Source organism: Carlito syrichta, unplaced genomic scaffold (genome assembly GCF_000164805.1).
Source record: "Carlito syrichta isolate Samal-C Ts95f unplaced genomic scaffold, Tarsius_syrichta-2.0.1 Scaffold305643, whole genome shotgun sequence".
Lineage (NCBI taxonomy): Eukaryota > Metazoa > Chordata > Mammalia > Primates > Tarsiidae > Carlito > Carlito syrichta.
The window spans coordinates 93,703-112,661 of record NW_007249739.1 but is presented as its reverse complement, the minus strand read 5'-3'; the positions used below and the strand labels follow the sequence as shown (position 1 = coordinate 112,661).

At 37.8% G+C, this 18,959-nt stretch overlaps 1 protein-coding gene across 1 annotated transcript in view; it reads left to right on the top strand.

Moving 5' to 3' along the window:
• LRRC6 (leucine rich repeat containing 6) overlaps positions 1 to 18,959 on the top strand; it is a 111,345-nt gene that overhangs the window by 26,975 nt on the left and 65,411 nt on the right. Inside the window, exons 4-6 of the mRNA XM_008061951.2 lie at positions 1,404 to 1,576; positions 6,559 to 6,788; positions 17,690 to 17,878. Coding sequence (XP_008060142.1) covers positions 1,404 to 1,576; positions 6,559 to 6,788; positions 17,690 to 17,878 — 592 coding nt within the window. The remainder of the gene's footprint in view (positions 1 to 1,403; positions 1,577 to 6,558; positions 6,789 to 17,689; positions 17,879 to 18,959) is intronic.

The following is an 18,959-nucleotide window of genomic DNA, read 5'->3' as shown; positions in this document are numbered from 1 at the left end:
AATGCCCTTTTTGGGATTGGGGGACTTCCCACTGTCACCTTGCAATGTGAAATGTGGCCTAGTCCTGATACCTGCTTGCTTAAATTCTCAGGAGTATAGACTCCAGGTGCCCTTTCTAGTGAGAATTTTGTTCTGATGTGACACCCACCCTAGGCACCTGCTTTCTTTGCTTTTTTTTTTTTCATGCCAGGGATGACCAAATCCAAACATTTACTAGCCTTGTCAATGTGAACAGAAAAGGTGATTTCTCCTGCCTGGAAAGACTCAGGGTATGAAATTAAGGGGAGATGAAGATAGAAAAGTGAGTTAAGACTAAGCCTTGCTGAATAGGTTCTCTTCTCCCCAATGGTGGTTGGTGGAGGCTTTGTCGAATATGAGTTGGTTGAGGAATTGAGGTTTTGCTTCTGGAATCTCTATCCTGTTCCATTGGTCTATATGTATGTTCTTCTACCAATATCATGCTGTTCTGATTATTGTAGCCTTAGAGTAAAGTTTGAAGTCTGGAAATGTGATACCTCCCATTTTGCTTCTTTTGTTGAGGATAGTTTTGGCTATCCATGGTCGTTTATGTTTCTATATGAATTTCTGTATTGTCATTTCCAGGTCTGAGAAGAATGGTGTTGGTAACTTAATGGGTATTGCGTTTATCTGTAGATTGCCTTTGGTAGGATGGACATCTTAATAATGTTGATTCTTCCTATCCATGAGCATAAAATATTTTTCCATTTGTTTGTGTCTTCTTGGATTTTTTGAGCAGTGTTTTGTAGGTTTCATTGTAAAGGTCTTTCCCTTCTCTGGTTAGGAAGATATGCTGAGGTATTTTCTTTTGTGTGTATGAGGCCATTGTGAACAGGATTGTGCTTTTTATTTGGTTCTCTGCCTGTTTGTTGTTGGTGTATAATACGGCTGTCTTTTGCACATTTATTTTGTACCCTGAGACAATGCTCAGTGATCTATCACAGAAACAAAGAACAGAGTACCACATGTTCTCACTCATAAGTGAATCCTGAACGTTTAACATAATACCGTAAGAAAGGGATTGGCAGTAGTGGGTTGCTGCCAGAGTCGAGGAGGGGACACAACATCAATAGGAGTACCTAAACTCAAACCAGGCAAAGTGGGGACCAAAGGGAGGCCCAAACTTTACCTGTATGATGTCCATTTGTAAAACTAATCCTGAATTGTACCCCACATTTTAAAAATAAAAATAAAATAAAAAATATATATGTATCTAAAACTAAGCCTTGGAGTTGATATTTGTAAAAAAAATTACTTCGTGGTTAGTGATGCAGTTCATCAGCAGATTTAAAATACTACAACTGTTACTTATGTTATATGCGGTTACTCACATTTTATTGCCACTGTAATTTTTCTTTTTTGCTTTGTTTTCTTTTTCTCAACAGGGTGTGAAGGGTTGGCAAAACTTGATTTGACTGTAAATTTCATTGGAGAGCTGAGCAGCATTAAAACTCTGAAGCACAACATCCATCTGAAGGAGCTTTTTCTCATGGGGAACCCCTGCACTGACTTTGATGGCTACAGGCAGTTCGTGGTGGCAACTCTTCAACAGTTGAAGGTATGGTTCTTTTGGTTATACAGAAATCACGGAAACATGAAAGGGAGCAACTACAATAATACCTGATTTGTTCACGGTATTGACCAAGAATGTGTTGCTTCTGAGAATGGAATAATCCAGAGACTAAAACACACTAGAGATCAAAACTAATTATCTGACTTTCTAAACCATTAACATTGTTTTAGTAGCTTTAATAATTCTTTGAAAAATAAATGGCATACTTTTTGCTTTTCTCAGCCAAAGCACACAGCATTTCATTTAACTGTTTTTATGAGTTCAAATCATCGTTATAAAGAACAATCATCATTACTAATTATAAGTAGCAAACCAAAAGTGAAGGGCTTTAGAGATAGCTACAGCTATATATACCATGGTATTACATAGCCTTTTACTATGTGCTTTTATATTATTTAAAACATTTTCTTTTCTTACTATCGCTTTTTACTTAATTCATTCTCTATGGCAGTGGTTCTCCATCTTTGGTGTTGATCAAGATACTTGGAAGGCTTTGTAAAAGATTTTTGTGTTCTGCCCTAGAGTTTCTGGGTCAAGTCTGACATGGGGCTTGGGAGTATGCATTTCTAACGAATTCTCAGACAGTGCTGACAATACTGGTTTGGGGACCTCATTCAAGAACCGCTACTCTAAATGCTGCTGACTTGTCACACCATATCCTCCCAATTTAATACTTTTAGAACCCAGGAAAAATATGATTTCTAGAGAAACCATTCAAGTGAGAATATGTAAGCAGTCATGTTGGTGTTCATGTAATTCCAAGAACTCCAAACCTGCATGGGGTGTCATGTTTCTGCACAAAGAATGCATGGATACATCAGTTTTGTGACAGGTACTTTCCGTTCTCAGAGGAACGTTTATTAGATATCTGTGTTCTCTGTCGTCAAGAGATCACTGACTGCTGGATTAGTGGAACACATTTCTTGTCATGTAAAATTTCTTAGATTAAGAGAATGAGTGACTCAGGTAATCGAATATGGAATACATGATAAATTATCTCAAATGTAACCTGGCCTGATCATCATTATACAGTAACATCCTAAAAAATGAACTGATAAGAACCAGAGTATCATAGAAATGGATTTTATAGTGGAGAGTGGAGTACTGTGAGCCATTTCCCCGGAGGGGTCCAGGGATCACAAGGCCTGTGGTTGCCATAGCTGAGTCTGTACCAGTGCTGCAGTGCCCAGGCTATAGGGTATGAGAGACATCACACAGGTGCTGCAGAGAGGCTCATAGGTTATGCTTTATGCATAGTGTCTCTGATCCTCCAAGAGCTGCAGAGGGTAACAGGTGCCTTTAGAGATGAGGAAGCCAGGGCTCTGAGAACTGATGTTCCTTGTTTAAGCTGACACATCTGACGAGTGGTATAGGTGGGATCTGAACCTACATATGTCAGCCTCTGAGGTCCCCATCATTCACACTACAGTTGCACTCGCTGGTTCTTTCTGGGCTAACACACATGCTTTGGCCCAAGTCTTTCTTTTCAGAAAGACTGCTCTGAATCAGATGCTACAATGGACAAAAGTCTCTCCTTTGAAAGATAGTATTCTTTAGTGTATTTGTTAGTATTTAAAAATAGGTTTATAAACTTTAGACTCTAATTGCCTCTGGGTTGATAAACTTTAGAATCTTAATTGCTGTTTGTTGAGAGCTTGTGATCTGCTTAAAGGAATGGTGTTACTAGATACACTATCTTCCTAGGGCTGCTGTAACAAAGCACCACAAACTGGCTGGCTTAAGTAACGGACATTTTTTTATCACATAGTTCTGGAAGCCACATGTTCAAGATCAAGGTGTTGACAGGGTTGGTTTCTTCTGAAGGCTGTGAGGGAGAATCTGTCCCATGCCTCTCTCCCAGCTTCTGGTGATTTTCTGGCAGGCTTTGATCTTCCTGGGCTTGTAGAGGTGTCACCCTGATGATCTCTGCCTTCGTCTTCACATGGAGTCTATAACTTTTAATGAAGGCTCTAGTCATATTGGATCAGGGGCCCATCCTGCTCCGGTATGCTTCAGTCTTGATGAGTTACATCTACGATGGCCCTATTTCCAAATAAGCTCACATTTTGAGGTACTGGGGGTTAGGACTTCAATGTATCTTTATTGTGGGTGGCTCCAATGCAACCCACAACAAGGGAGTTGTTATTTATTTCGGATCGCCACATAGAAGAGTGAGGAGAGCATCCCTTTCCTTGTCTTCTCTTCCCAGTGTCTAAGCCACTCCAGGTGGTAAGGAGGCCCTGAGCCTCGTGAACACAGCAGGGTTTGATTTATGTTTCCACTATCTAGGAACTGCATGCCTCATTTTACTCATTTGTAGCGGGATAATAATTCCTACCTTAAAGGAGTTCTGCAAGCCTTTCAGTGTATCTCAGTTTCTTTTTTCTGCTACAGAACTTGCACAATTATTATCAATAAGTGTGTACATTCTGCCTCTGTGTTGCGAGAATCCTAAGTGAAGAAAAATTAAGAAATGGTCAGCTCAAAACTTAATCTCTGTTCATTAGGCCTTCTAAATTCAGATGTGATTTTTGGCTAGAAGAAAATGTGGGCCATTTTCAAAGACTGCTTAATAGAAGTCACCAAAAAAGTGAAGTCCCTAGAATAGGTGCTGGGGCACATTCCCAAGTTTGTCATCAGTTATTAATCTGAGATCTTTTGCCTCATGTAAGGAAGGTAACAAAGGGTTCAGTTGTCATAGGCTTTTAGAAACAGTATGTCTAATGAAATCAATATTTACTTAACCTGAGTAAAAAACAGATGTGAATTCAGCCAATCGATTGATGTATCAATGTATTCCAAATTCAGGGAAGAGAATATCACCTTGCTCCCCAATGTTCGTCAAAACCCCACTTTAAAGAAATTATATTTATCTAGAATTTTCAAGATTGTTATAATATATAGTTATATATAGTATAGTTATATTAACAATACATATTTGCATATAAATGGTACTATGTAAAGTAAAATAGCAAAGTGCCACAAACTGAATGTCTTAAACAACAGAAATGTATAAAATAATAACAGAAATTTATAAAAGTAATATATTGATATAGTATTATTTTATATAAATATGTATTAATATTTATACATATATGTTTTATATTTATTTATTATATATACTTATATAATAAGTAAATTTTATTTATTCAGAATTTTCCAAATTGATTAGATCCCAACTCTGTATTAAACCAATTTAACTTAAAGTTAATTCAAGTTATGTGGACCACAATTACTTATCACCTTAAATAACAGATTTTATTGAATTGGATTTTATCATTATGGTCCCATCTTTCATTGAAGGATACTACAAGAAACAGCCTTATGAAGTCTGTTTCTGTATGGACATATTTCTACAGAAAACAATGCATAACATTTCTCAAGATCTCCATTATGAATCCCCACTTTAGAAATGTGTTTCAGAGCTAAGTATTATAGGAAACCTACACGTTATCTTTTTTCATTAAAGACTATAAACTGATCCTGTTCTTCTAATTTGCTTTGAATGCTGGGAAGCTCAGAACCAGATCTGCATCATTTATAGCAGCCTTATGAGTTCTTATAACCAGAACATATTTGGAATTTTTTCCCCAAATCCCCACATTATAATTTTGATTCATAATTTAACTGATCTTGATATGGGTTTTTATTTAGATTTTACTAAATTTTTGTGTGTGCTTTTCCTTCTATGTGTTTTCTATTGCTTCTGTAACAAATTAACACAAAGTCAGTCTGCAGTGGTTTTACTGGGCAAAAGTCAAGGTGTTGGTTCTAGGGGAGAATCCCTTGCTTCTAGAAGCTTCTAGAAGGTGTCTGAATTTTGGGCTCATGGCTTCTTCCCCCATCATTAAAGTTAGCAGTGTGGCATCTTCACACTTCTCCCTAATTCTGACCCTGAGACTTCTGCCTTCCTTGTCTACTTATAAGGAACTCTATAATTCTTATAAGGATGATACCAGACATCCAAGATTCTTAACCTAATCACATCTATAAAGTTCCTCTTGCCACGAAGGTAACATTCATGTAGATTAGAACACAGACATTCTAGGGGGAACATTATCTGCTAACCACACCTTTCTAAATACCCTACCTCATTTTGTAGAACAAGGTTGAGTAGATAAATAGCTATCTTTAATCTGTTAGCTTTGGCATTCTGTTTTTATTTTACTTTCAAAAATCAGATGTAAACAGTGGTATAAAAGTTAATATCATATTCTGTGCATCTTGTTGCAAGAGTGACTCATTTGTATTAGAGCCCAATTATGTGTAACATTCAAGGCTTCTTTTGTAAAGAGTATTTGGTAAGTGTCGTTGTTATATTCTGGAGCTACAATTTGATTTAAGCAATGAAATTCTTGATATAGTGAGCAGATATAAAATCAATATAATTTTTTTTTTTTGAGTTGGAGTCTCACTCTGTCACTCACGCTGGAGTGCCATGGCATACTCATGGTCACCCCAGTGTCAACCTGCTGGGCTCCAGTGAGCCTTTAACCTTAGCCTTCCAAGTAGTCAGAACTACAGTCATGTGCTACCATGCCCGGCTAATTTTTTTTTTTTAATTTATTGTAGAGATGAGGTCTTACCATGTTGCCCAGGCTGTTCTCGAACCTGCGGGCTCAGGCAACCCTCTCACCTCAGTCCCCCAAAGTGCTGGGATTACAGTCTTGAGCCACCTCACCCAGCCCAATATAAAAATTTTTAAGAGCTTGTCATTAATTACTAACAAAGTTCTACTTATTATTGTTATTAGTAAAGGTACTTTGTGAACAGTGTGAATTGTGTGAAATAAACATTTATTTAAGTCAGTGTTTCTGGTGTTTCCCATTAGTAACATTGATTTAATTCTTTATCACTATGGTGCATTATTATTTCCAAGTTTTAAAAGTTCCACTCAGAATCAACCTGGGGCTGGTTTATATGCTGCTTTTGAATAATGGTTCTGTGTCTATTGTTCTTTATTTAAGTGGTTGGATGGTAAAGAGATAGAGCGTTCAGAACGGATTCAGGCACTGCAGAACTATCCAGTAATCGAAAAACAAGTCAGGAAGCAGGAAAAGGCTTACTGCCTCAAGCGAGCCAAGGACAAAGAAGAGGCTCAAAGGAAACTTCAAGAAACACGTGAAAATGAAGACAAGAAGAAGAGAAGAAACCCAGGCTTTGATGGACGTTGGTACACAGACATTGACACTACTCTGTATGTAAATTGTTAGAGTTTATTTCTTTGTTAGCTTCTGTTAAAAACAGCAAACCATGTTATCTTCCAGAGGTGATTTCAGCATCACTTATATTCCAGAGGATTCATCTGAAGAATAAAATATAATGTGAATTTGGAAAGGAAGAATATGAGCATCCCATTGTTTGTGGCAATTCTGAGATTTCTTTTCTTAGAAAAAAATGCCTTTTTAAACTGGCAACTTTAATTTGCATCTAAAATTATTCTCAGAGAAATCTCTATAAAAGATGTACAGGAAAGATAAATTAACAGGGTGTACTTTGATTTATTAAATAGAAATGTTTTAGAAAAGTTAAATGCAAATCATATTATAAATAAATAATTCTAATTGCATCATTAAACATTCTATTTTGTGAATTATATACTGAATACATTTTTAATGTGATTAATGACTCTCTAATTGGTCTTTTTTACCAATCTGAAATTCTCATGCTTATTTATTTATTTGAGACAGGATCTTATTCTGTACACCAGGCTGGAGTGCGGTGGTGCAATACTGTCTCATTGCAGCCTTGATCTCTTGGACTTATCCTCCATCTCAGCTTCCCAAGTAGCTGGGACTATAGGTGCACACCACCATGCCTGGTTAATATTTTTTATTTTTTGCTTTTGTAGAGACAAGGTCTCACTATGTTGCCAAGGTGGGTTAGAACTCCTGGGCTCAAGCAGTCTTCCACCTTGGCTCCCAAAGTGCTAGGATTACAGGCATGAGCCACCACACCCAGCCAATGCTTGTTTATTTTAATTGTAGCTATAGTCGGTTGATTTGATTTCATACAGCAAAAGATTTAAACGTTTAGATAGCAACCATCTTAAAATTGAAAAGATAATAATTATAAAATATTTCAGACACACATAAATGTTTAAAAGGAGATAAATAGTCAGCTAAAGCCCCACCATCTGGATTTAATAAATGACAATAGTATGTATGTCTGTTTTGGATCTTTTTTAAAATAGTAAAAATCATTGAGAGAAGTATATTATTACTAGGTAGTATGACATTTTAAAATATTGGACAATCAAGTTTATTGTTAAATAGCATCTAATTTTCATATTTAATTTGCATTTATAGAATTACTAGTGAGTTGAAATATTTCAAATATCTTTTAATATGCTTATTGGTTATTCAGATTTCCTTTATCCAGGTCCTCTACTTATTTTAAATAAGTTAAAAGGTATTTTTTTCTTTTTTTTATTTTAAAGATATGGGGTACAATTTAGGATTAGGTGTACAAGTGGTCATCATACAGGTAAAGTACGGGCCACCCTTTAGTCCCTACTTTGCCTGGTTTGAGATCAGGTACCCTTATTGATGTTGTGCTCCCCCACCCCTACCCTAGCAGTATCCTGTTACTGTGAATCCCTTTCTTATAGTATTATGGTAAATGTTCAGGGTTCGCTTATGAGTGAGAACATGTGGTACTCTGTTCTTTGTTTCTATGATAGATCATTGAGTATGATAGACTCTAAATCCATCCAAGTTGCTGTGAAATCCATGTGTTTGTCCTTCTTTATGGCTGCATAATATTCCATTGTGTATATATACCACATTTTTCAAATCAAGTCCAGTTTCGATGGGCAGCACAGTTGCTTCCATGTTTTTGTTATTGTGACTAGTGCTGAAATAAATGTGTGTGTGCAGGCATATTTTTTGTAAAATAATTTGAATACCTCTGAGTATACTCCCAAAAGGATTGCTGGGTCATAGGAAAGGTCAATGTCTAATTCTTTTAGAAATCACCACACTATTTTCCAAAGTGGTTGCACTAGTTTGCATTCCCACCAGGAGTGTAGAAGTGTTCCTTTTTCTCTGCATCCTCACCAGCTTCTGTTGTTGTTTGTTTTTATTAATGATGGTCATTCTTTATGGGGTTAAGTGGTATCTCAATGTGGTTTTAGATTTGCATTTCTCTGATAATTAGTGAGGCTGAGCACTTTTTCACGTCTGTTGGCTGCCCGTATATCTTCTTTTGAGAAGTGTCTATTCATGTCTTTTGCTCACTTTTTAATGGGGCTGTTTCTTTTATTCCTTTTGGCACATTTGAGTTCCTTGTAGATCCTGGATGTTAGGCCTTTGTCAAATACACAGTTGGCAAATATTTTTTCCCATTCTGTGGGTTGTCTCGCTGCTCTCTTGATGGTTTTTTTGGCTTTGCAGAAGCTTGTCAGTTTGATGAGGTCCCACTTGTTTAACTTATCTCTTATGGCATAGACACTTGGGGTTTTGATCAGGAATTGGTTGCCAGTTCCAATTTCCATAAGGATGTCTCCTGTGTTTTCTAAGATTCTTATAGTTTGAGGTTTTATGTTTAGGTCTTTGATCCATTTAGAGTTGATTTTTGTGTATGGCGATAGGCAGGGGTCTTGTTTTAATCTTCTGCATGTGGTCAGTCAGTTTTCCCAGCACCTTTTACTGAATAGGTTCGCCTCTCCCCAGTGGTTGATGGTGGAGGCTCTGTCGAAGATGAGTTGGTTGAGAAATTGAGGTTTTGCTTCCAGATTCTCTATCCTGTTCCGTTAGTCCATATGCCTGTTGTACAAATACCAGGCTGTTTTGAGTATTGTAGCCTTATAATAAAGTTTAAAGTCTGGAAATCTTATACCTCCTGCTTTGTTTCTTTTGCTGAGTATTGTTTTGGATATTTGTGGTCATTTATGTTTCCATATGAATTTCGGTATTGTCATTTCTAGGTCTGAGAAGAATGATGTTGGTAATTTAGTGGGTACTGCATTGAATCTGCTGATTGCCTTGAGTAGAATGGACCACTTAACAATGTTGATTCTTGCTATCCATGAGCATGGAATATTTTTCTGTTTGCTTGTGTCTTCTTGGATTTCTTTGAGCAGTGTTTTGCAGTTTTCATTGTAAAGTTCTTTCACTTCTCTGGTTAGGAAGATGCCAAGGTATTACAATTTTTTTTGAAGCTATTGTAAATGGGATTGTGCTTTTTATTTGGTTCTCTACCTGGTTGTTGTTGCTGTATAAGAATGGAACTGTCTTTTGCACATTTATTTTGTACCCTGAGACTTTGCCAAAGTCCCTTTTCAGTGAAAGCAGGCTTTTGACGGTTCTCTTGGGTTTTTGTGGTATAGGATCATGTCATCAGCAAAGAGGGATAACCTAACTTCTTTTTTTCCTATTTGGACATCCCTGATTTCCTTCTCTTGTCTAATTGCTATAGCTGAGACTTCCAACACAATGTTGAACAAGAGGAGTGAGGTGGTGGGACCTTTCTCTCTTTCTGCTTCTAGGTTTTTTTCCTTTTGTGCCTACGTTGTGTAGGTGAATTACTATCTGTCTAGGGGTTGGTCTCATTTGATATCTTGCGGGGGTTCTTTGTATATCTTGTGTTTTTTTGGTTGCATCTCTGGTGAGATGGGGAAAGTTTTCTTGGATAACTTCCTGGAATACTTGCTCCAAGGTGTTCTCCATTTCCCCTTCTTCTTCTGGGATACCAGTCAGGCATAGGTTTGGTCTCTTGATGTAATTGCACATCTCTAGTAGGCTTTGTTCTTTCTTTCTGAGTTTTCTTTCTATGGTTTTTACAGATCAGGTTAATTCCATGTTTTCGCCTTCAAATTCTGAGATTCTTTCTTCTGCTTGATTAATTCTGCTTTCCATGCTTGTCATCTTGTTATTTATTTCCTGGATGAATTTTTCTTATGGTCAAAATCTCTGTTGCAAGTTCTTTCAGTGTTGCATTTTGTCTTTCTTGAGTCTTATTCACTCTTTCCATCCATTTCCTAATCCCTGTTGTATTCTGGGGTCAATCATTAGTGACTTCCATTGTTTGGGCTCTGAGGTCTGATTTTTCAGGTGTTTTTTCATTGTAACACTGGGAATTACCTGTGTTCCTCTGCTGACTTTTCCTCACTTGTGACAGATCTCTTTCTTTTCTCTTTAGCTCCATTAATTATTCAGTGGCAGTGGAAGAGACTTTCACTTCTGATGTTTGCTCAACCCTCTATTATTCCCTGATCAGAGCTCTGAATGTGTTTTATTTTGAAACAGGGCTGTGGGTGGGAAGCTTTGCTGTCTCTTGTAGTTTTAAGAGTTGAGTAAGGTGGAAGATGGGGAGCTAGGATTCAGAAACTACTTGTAAATCACAGTGCTCACTGATTGTGGTATGAGTTCCCTGAGACCCACTCTCCACCACCACTCTATATGACAATGCAATAGGTACATGTGTGTACCCCCTGAGTCCAAGGTACAGTAATGGCAATGAGGAAAACAGAATAGTAGAATGAAATGAGCTGGACAAAAATTAAAAAATAAATAAACCAGAACAACAAAAGCAGAAAGCAAAGCAAAACACACACACACACACACGCACACACACACACACACACACACCCCAAAACAAACTAGAATTACAACAAAACAAAACAAAAAGCAACAACAACAACAAAAAGCAGGAAAACCAAAGACACACATATGCCCAACCCAAAATGAAAGGAGAAGAGAAAGAGAAAAGAAAAAAAAGGAAAAGAGAAGAAAAAAGGAATTCAAATCAAACCCTCACACATGTATTCACACATACATTAAACCAAAAAAGAGAACAAAAAAGCAAAAACAAAACAAAGAGACCTGAAAGTTGAACACTCAATCCTTCATGTACACACATAAACAGAAAACAAAAAAAATGAAAGAAGAAAGAGGAAAAATAAATGGCATGGGGGTGCAGACAATCCTTCATGTACACACATAAACAGAAAACAAAAAGTGAAAGAAGAAAGAGGAAAAAAAAGAAAAAAAATGAGACGTGTATGCAGATCAAGCTCTCATATACACATTCATGCATAAAGGAAAAACATAATAGAATTAACAAACAAAAAATTTTAAAAAAATAAACTAAAACCTGTCCCCTTGTGACAGGTTCTGTAATTGTTCCTCCCAGCTGCTTCTCTACTGTCTCCTGCGGAGTTTCAGCCTCATTCACAATCTTCCCAGTGCCCAGCCCAGAGAGTGAGGAGGGGCAGTGGGAGTGGATGGAGCTTCAGTTCTCCCCTCCCACTCTGGTATGGTCAGGGAATTCCCTCCATTGGGGAGGTGCAGGATTGTCTCTTCCCCAGGTACTGGTGGTGGGCAACCCAGTCAGGCTTATCCTAGAGTGGAGTCCTCCTGTTGTGGCTGATGTCCAGGCTCTGGCTGAGTTTGTCCCTCTCAGTCGTGGCCCAGCTGTGTGGGTCTGACGTTCAGAGGATTGCTGGGGAGGAGGGGGTTGGATCAGCCCCAGACTCACCACTGATCTCCTTGGAGGTCTTCCTCATCCTTTTCTGTCTACACCCTTTGTCCCGTGACTGAATCAGGGTAGGGGATGGGGCACCCGAGACTCACTCCTCAGCTTGTCCCTCTGGAGTTTGTGTTTTTGGGGTATTCCCTCTGGGTCATGATCAACCTCTGAGTAGTTAATCTGCCAGTCACAGAGACTGGTTTAGGTCCATTGGTCCATGATGAGCAAGCCACAACACTTTCCCGCCCCATTTTTAAGATAATGGCAGGGTGCCTCTTTTGTCTTCTCCAGTGGGCCTCTGCCTCTGGGCTCCCTTGCTGTGTTCCCTCAGTAGCCCTTGCTACCAGGGTCCGGCCAGATGCTGCAGTGGTGAAGTAGAGCCTGGAACTGGCAGTCTCTCCTGGCAACTTCTTCCTGGGAAGGGCTTTGTTGATTTTTTTAAAATGGCACGTGGCTTCTGTGCCCCGGGAAGCACTAGGGACCAAGCAGAGCAGCTGCAGCATCAGACAAATAAAAATGTGGTGCATATACAGAATGGAATATTACGCAGGCATAAAAAAGAACAAAATCATGAATTTTGTGGCAAGCTGGATGGAATTAGAGTTCATAATACTGAGTGATCTCTCACAGAAACAAAGATCTGAGTATCACATGTTCTCACTCATATAGTGGACCTTGAACATCTACCATAATACTATAAAAAAAGGATTGACAGTGGTAGGAAACCATGAGGGGGCAGGGAGGGAAAGGGAGGTGGGATTAATGGTAGTCAATATCTGTCTGGGGATGGGGAGACACCCCTTATTAACAAGGGTGCCTGAACAATCCACATTTGTATACCTAACCCTTAACTGTACCCCACTATTTTAAAATAAAAAATATATATTTTTAAAAAATGGCACTTGGCTTCTGTGCCCCAGGAAACACTAGGGACCAAGCAGAGCAGCTATAGCACCAGTCGCTTCACCAGGAGAGCCCTGTACACTTGTTCCCGAGTCCCTACTCAGTCAGCCACTCATATGTCCACTTACCAACACATACATAACATTTTCCATACTCTCACTCACTCACACTGGAATTTGCTTAGTCTACCTGGCTCCACCAATATCTTACTAAGCTACCTGGCATTTTTTTCTTATTGATTTATAATTATTTCATATTCTGGATACAAATTTTTAATTTCCTCTTTACAAAGATTACCAGGAAAGATGAATTAACAAGTGTACTTTGATTTATTAAATAAGAATATTTTAGAAAAGTTAAATGCAAATCATTTGTGGTTATGTGCTTTGCAAATATCTTCTCCAAGTCTGTGACTTTATCTTTCACTGGAAGTGCTTCTGTTTTATGAAATTTAAAAATATTAATGTAGTTAAACTTATTTATACATTTTTTTCTTGTTTATGAAATTCTTCACTACCTTAGTATCATATCTGTTTATATCTGCTGTCTGGAATTCACCTTTGTCCACGGTATCGGGTGAGAGTACTAATTATTTTCATGTGGGTAGTTAATTTTCTTTTTTTTTTTTTGAGTTGAGAGTCTCACTCTGTCACCCAGACTGGAGTGCAGTGGCCGCTCCCGGCCACCGCAGCCTCGACCTGCTGGGCTCCAGCGATCCTTCTGCTTCAGCCTTCTGAGTAGCTGGAATTACAAGCACGCGCTACCATGCCTGGCTGATTTTTTGATTTATTGTAGAGATGAGGTCTCGCCAAGTTGCCAGGTGGGTCTCAAACCCGCGGGCTCAGGCAATCCACTCACCTCAGCCTCCCAAAGCGCGGGATTACAGGCTGAGCCACCGAGCCCGGCTGGGTAGTTAATTTTCTCTGCAACATTTATTAAGGTGGTATTTTTTCTCCACAGATCTGAAATGCTATCCTTATGATTTACCTTCCAATCATGTATTCATGGGTTCATTTCTGGGTTCTCTAGACTGTTCTGTGGGAGCACCTCAGCCTGGTTTGAATTTCTGTTAATTTATGGCAAATCTTGATATATGGTAGGAGATATTTTCATTTATCGGCTATTCTTAGTTCTTTACTGTTCTATAAGAATTTTAGAATCTGCTTGTCAAATTCCCTAAAAATCCCTAGTGGAATTTTGATTGAAATTGCATTTAATTTATATGTTAATTGGGGGAATGTTGATGTCTTCATGACATTGATTCCTTGCTGAACTTTGGAAGAGCTCTAGCTCTGTTTATTTAGATCTTCTTCTGAATCCTTCAATAAGGTTTTTAATTTTCCCTGTATATGTCTTTCACCATCTTTCATTAGATTTATTTCCAAGTATCTTGTAAGTGGGATTTTACAAATAGACATGTAATTGGTTTTTGCTGATATTTAAAAAGATGAATGATTTCTGTATACTGATATTGCATTAATCTTGCTGACCTTTATAAAAGATACACCTAGTCTGTAGATTAGCCTGTGTTTTCTATGTAGAAAAATGTATTGTTTGTAAGCATTAACTTAAAAAGATTTCAATCCCCTGCTTTCACTTTCTTTTCATTATTGTTCTTGCAAAAGCCTCCAGTATGGGGCGGAAGAACCTCAGTAAGAACTGGTTTTTGTATCTTGTTCCTAACTTTCAAAAAGAGTATTTTCAGTTTCTCATTGTTAAGTATAATGTTTGCTATGGGATTTTTGGTAATGCTAAGCAAGTTTCTTTCTATTCTCAGTTGATGAAGAACTTTTACCATCACATCCATCATATTGGATTTTTTATTAAATGCTTTTCTGCACCTATTGAAATAATTGTGTTTTTCTTAGTGTGTTAAATTGTGATAATGGATTTTCTAATATTAAACTATCCCTGAATTTCTAGAGTAAACCTACTTTGCCCATTACGTATTTATTAATGCATTGCTGCATTCATTTTGCTAATATCCTGCTTATAATATTTGAACCAATGTTCATAAGTGAGCTTATATCCTTCCCCATTGTGTTTCTGGTGTTTTGCATCTGGGCTATATTAGACATATACAATGCTTTTGGACTCATATGCTATTCTTGATTTTTAAAAGTTTACAAAAATTTTAAATGATCTGTTCTTTGTATTTTAGTAGAAGCTTACAGTTGTATTTCTTGCAGGTGTCTATTCCTCTCCCACAGGCCTCACTGGTCCTTCAGCCTTTACCACTTTCAACCCATCTAGACATCCTGGGGGAAGTCACTGAAATAATGAATCATTGACTAAGCTAGGTGGTTGGGGATGGGGAGTAGGAAGCTATTCCCCATTCAAGGCTGCAAGAAGAAACAGTACAGATAATTGAAGGCTATAAGAAAGGGAGGTGAGCATCTCATCTTTTGACTAGGTAGAGCCTGCCTCCAGCCTGCAGAACTGAAAGGATAGGAAGTGGCCTGGAGAAGGCTGGAGCGGAAGAATCAAGAAGGAGGGCATTGGCGGAAAGAGCTTGCACATCAAGCATTTTTCATGACAAGTATTTGTGAATATCCCATAGGCCAAGTAGATATGGTAAAAGGAGCTGACTTGAGGGATACTGCCCAAGAAAGTGACAGCAAGAAGAGAATGTGGTGTGGATTATCAGTGGCAGAAGTTGAAGAGTGATCACAGAAGGACCAATTAGGAAGTAAATTGACCACCTCGACAGAGAACAGTACACTTGGAGGGTTCCTGTAGTATCTCCCAGAATAACCAAGGGGTTCGCAGGAAGAGAGAGCCAGCATCTGGGCATTGGCCCTAGAGAGGGTAGCAACAGACAGGTTATAACAGCAGTGGTTATATAAGTGACATTATCCTCCTTCTCCCCATTTATCCTCCCATGCCCCAAATTCTGAAGACAGGAGGAACCTCAGAGGCTCAGTATCTAGGGATAAGGGGACAAGAAACAGATGAACCATGAGGGATAGGAGTAGAGGGTATCCCTCTTCCCATGCTCACCCTGATCTTGAATAGGGTAAGGGGAGAGAGAGATTTGGAGAGGAAGGTAATGGCTTTGATTTGAATTTTAAATCTGAAGTTTTATTTAAACTGTAGACTTTTTAATGCCTGAAAGTGAGTGTTAGCTGAGATGAAGACTGTTCTTGAAAATGATTGTAGGACTCTGGAATCTGCTCATGGGTGGGGAGAAAGGTCTGAGAGAACAGGTTTGGGGGCAGTGCTTGAAAACAGAGTTCTTTTGTTCATGCTCTAATGAGTTTACTCTGTTTCATCAGCCAATTACATACTTTTGCATGCATTTTGCCTTTGGAGATTTATGTTATTTAGCTAATATTTCTGATAGTTTGTCTTAAGTAACATCACTTTTATGTTTATTATTATAATCAATATGCATGGGATCAAAATGAACCAATTAGTCACTTTCCAGGAAAAAATTTAAATGGGAATAAAACCAATTATTGCAGTGATCATTAGCTATAATATTGTAGAATATTATGGAAACCCTTCATAGATTATTTTTTCAATATCATAAAGAACTATAGCTGTATGGCAATATTTCAGTAATTTGCATTATTTTACTTATTAAAATATCTAGTTGCATTAAGGAATCTAAGCAGAATTGTAATCTGTGTTCTATTTATGCTATATAAATTTCATACACTAGTATTTTGGGTCCATCCCTTAAAAAAAGTCTTATTTGAAGATCAGCCTAAAGGAGCCTCTTGTGTCACATCGTTTAAGTAACAAAACCCAACATTTGTTGAATACTTACTATTTGCTATACTTGGTACCAAAGGTTTCATGTAATTTTTTCATTTAGTGTCATTTTCTAATAATGTGTATATTCTGGGAGAGGAGAAGGGAGATAGATGACACCCAACATTTGTAGTCTGATATAATTTTCTCTCCACTGGAAGAGGATCTACTGAAAGTAGTGTCATGGTCTGTCTTGTATCTCTGGTGCCCTGCACACAGAAAATGCTCAATAACTATTTCCTGAAGCCACATTGAATGAATGTTGAATATTTCATATAATTTCCTTTGGATGACATTTAGAGACAAAACTTAATTCTATGATAGTCCACAAACTTGAATAAAAGAAAAGAGAACTGTTACCATATAAAACTCCACAATCAGAAGTTCTCCATGAAAAACAAAGTAGGCAGATGCCATACGATGGAAGGCCTCATGGGTCCCACAGGAGAATTTTGGAGATAGAGAATGATTAAAGTACCTGGAAATAATGTGGCTCAATTTGCCTGCTAGGAGGGTCTGTCTGGAAGCAGTGTGCAGAGTGGAGTTGACCAGTACAGAACCAGAGGTAGGCTGATTGCTACTTGTCTGATCATCAGAACCTCCTGCAAAATATTATAAAACACAGATTCCCAGGCTCTAGCCTATATCTACTGAATAGGCTCTCTGACGGGTGCCCAGGAGTCTGTACTTTTTATAAAGTTCCCCAGGTGACTCCTATCAGCCAGGTCTGTGAATCCTGGGATCTGATTACTGTAGTATTCCTGATGAGAGAATGAAGGTCTGCCCCAGTGCTCAGCAGTAATTTCCTCTAATGTTGCTTGAATAGACTGTCTTTCAGGGTTACATTGTGACTCAAAGATGAGAAGATAACATAAGGACGGTGTATAAGATAATTAAAGGCCAGCATTAAGGATGAAACTCATACATCCATTATTGGTCTTACCTGCTCTGTGTCTTTGTTTATCCTAGTCCATCTTTGGAGAGCAAAGACCACCAACAGGTACCAGAAATCCAAGAGGAAGAACACAACAAAGAGAGATTAGATGAAAGTGAAGACGACCTGGAATTCTGGAATAAGCCCTCTTTGTTTACTCCTGAATCTAGATTGGAAACTCTTCGACATATGGAAAAGCAACGGGAAAAACAAGAAAAATTCAGGTGGTTTTTTCCTTATCTTTTTTTTCCCCAAGAAAGTAAGGCACTCTCTTATGCACTATATTTTCACAATTGCCCATGATTTTACACATTATTCGTACTAAACCTTGGTTAGCATCCTATATAGATTTTGCTTTTTCAAAGTACAGCTTTTTATTGAATTGTGTTGGCTAACATTTATTAATCTCAAAGTGCCTTCTTTAGAACGTTATGACATTTTAGGTAGGGCTTTGTTTGTTTATATATCTTTAGCTTTTTAACCACTTTAAATATATCTAGCAATAATGTGGTGTAGGTTAGAAATATCAGTTATCATGGCATAAAGAAAGAGGTCATTTTGTGGGATGAATGTTCTCCTTTGAGTCTGTTCTATTCATTTGCAAAATGAAGAATTAGAAATTAATTTCATTGGGCATTTTATTTTCCTAATACCACTCTCCTGGACATTTGACAGTATGATTTTACTTGGGTTTTCTTAGATATAATTTGATGATTTTTGGAAGCTAGGATGCTTAAGCTATTATTTCCAGAGTAGCTTTTTCAAAGATAAGCTTTGTGTCATTTCATTTCATGTCATTGCTTAAGTCTAGTGCATAAAATGTATTATCACTTATGGGAATACTTATTATTCATGGGCTTGGGAATGTGATCAATTAGCTCTGAAATACAGTAATCTGCATGGCAATGACTAAAATGGAACAAAACACAATATCTCTCCCTGTGATTATCAATGAAAAGCAAGAAACTAAAAGAGTAGTAAAACCATTTGAACTCTGCTACTTTCCTAAAATTTTCTTCATTAATTAGAAAGATAGGGAGGTGCAACAATCAAAAATCGAATTTTATCTAAAACACTTGTTTATAAAATGTGGTGGTTTGTACACTGAGAGTCCACACATTGCTTTGTAAAAAGCATCGCATAACATTAGCAACTACGTATTCATGTCTTAACTCTGCTGTTACCCGCTTTGTGATGTTGGCAAGGACCTACCTTCTCCCCATCTGTTTCCTCATCTTTTAAACAGAGATTGATTATCTACCTGTCTTACCTAATCTACTGTATTGTTAAGAAAAATCAGATGAG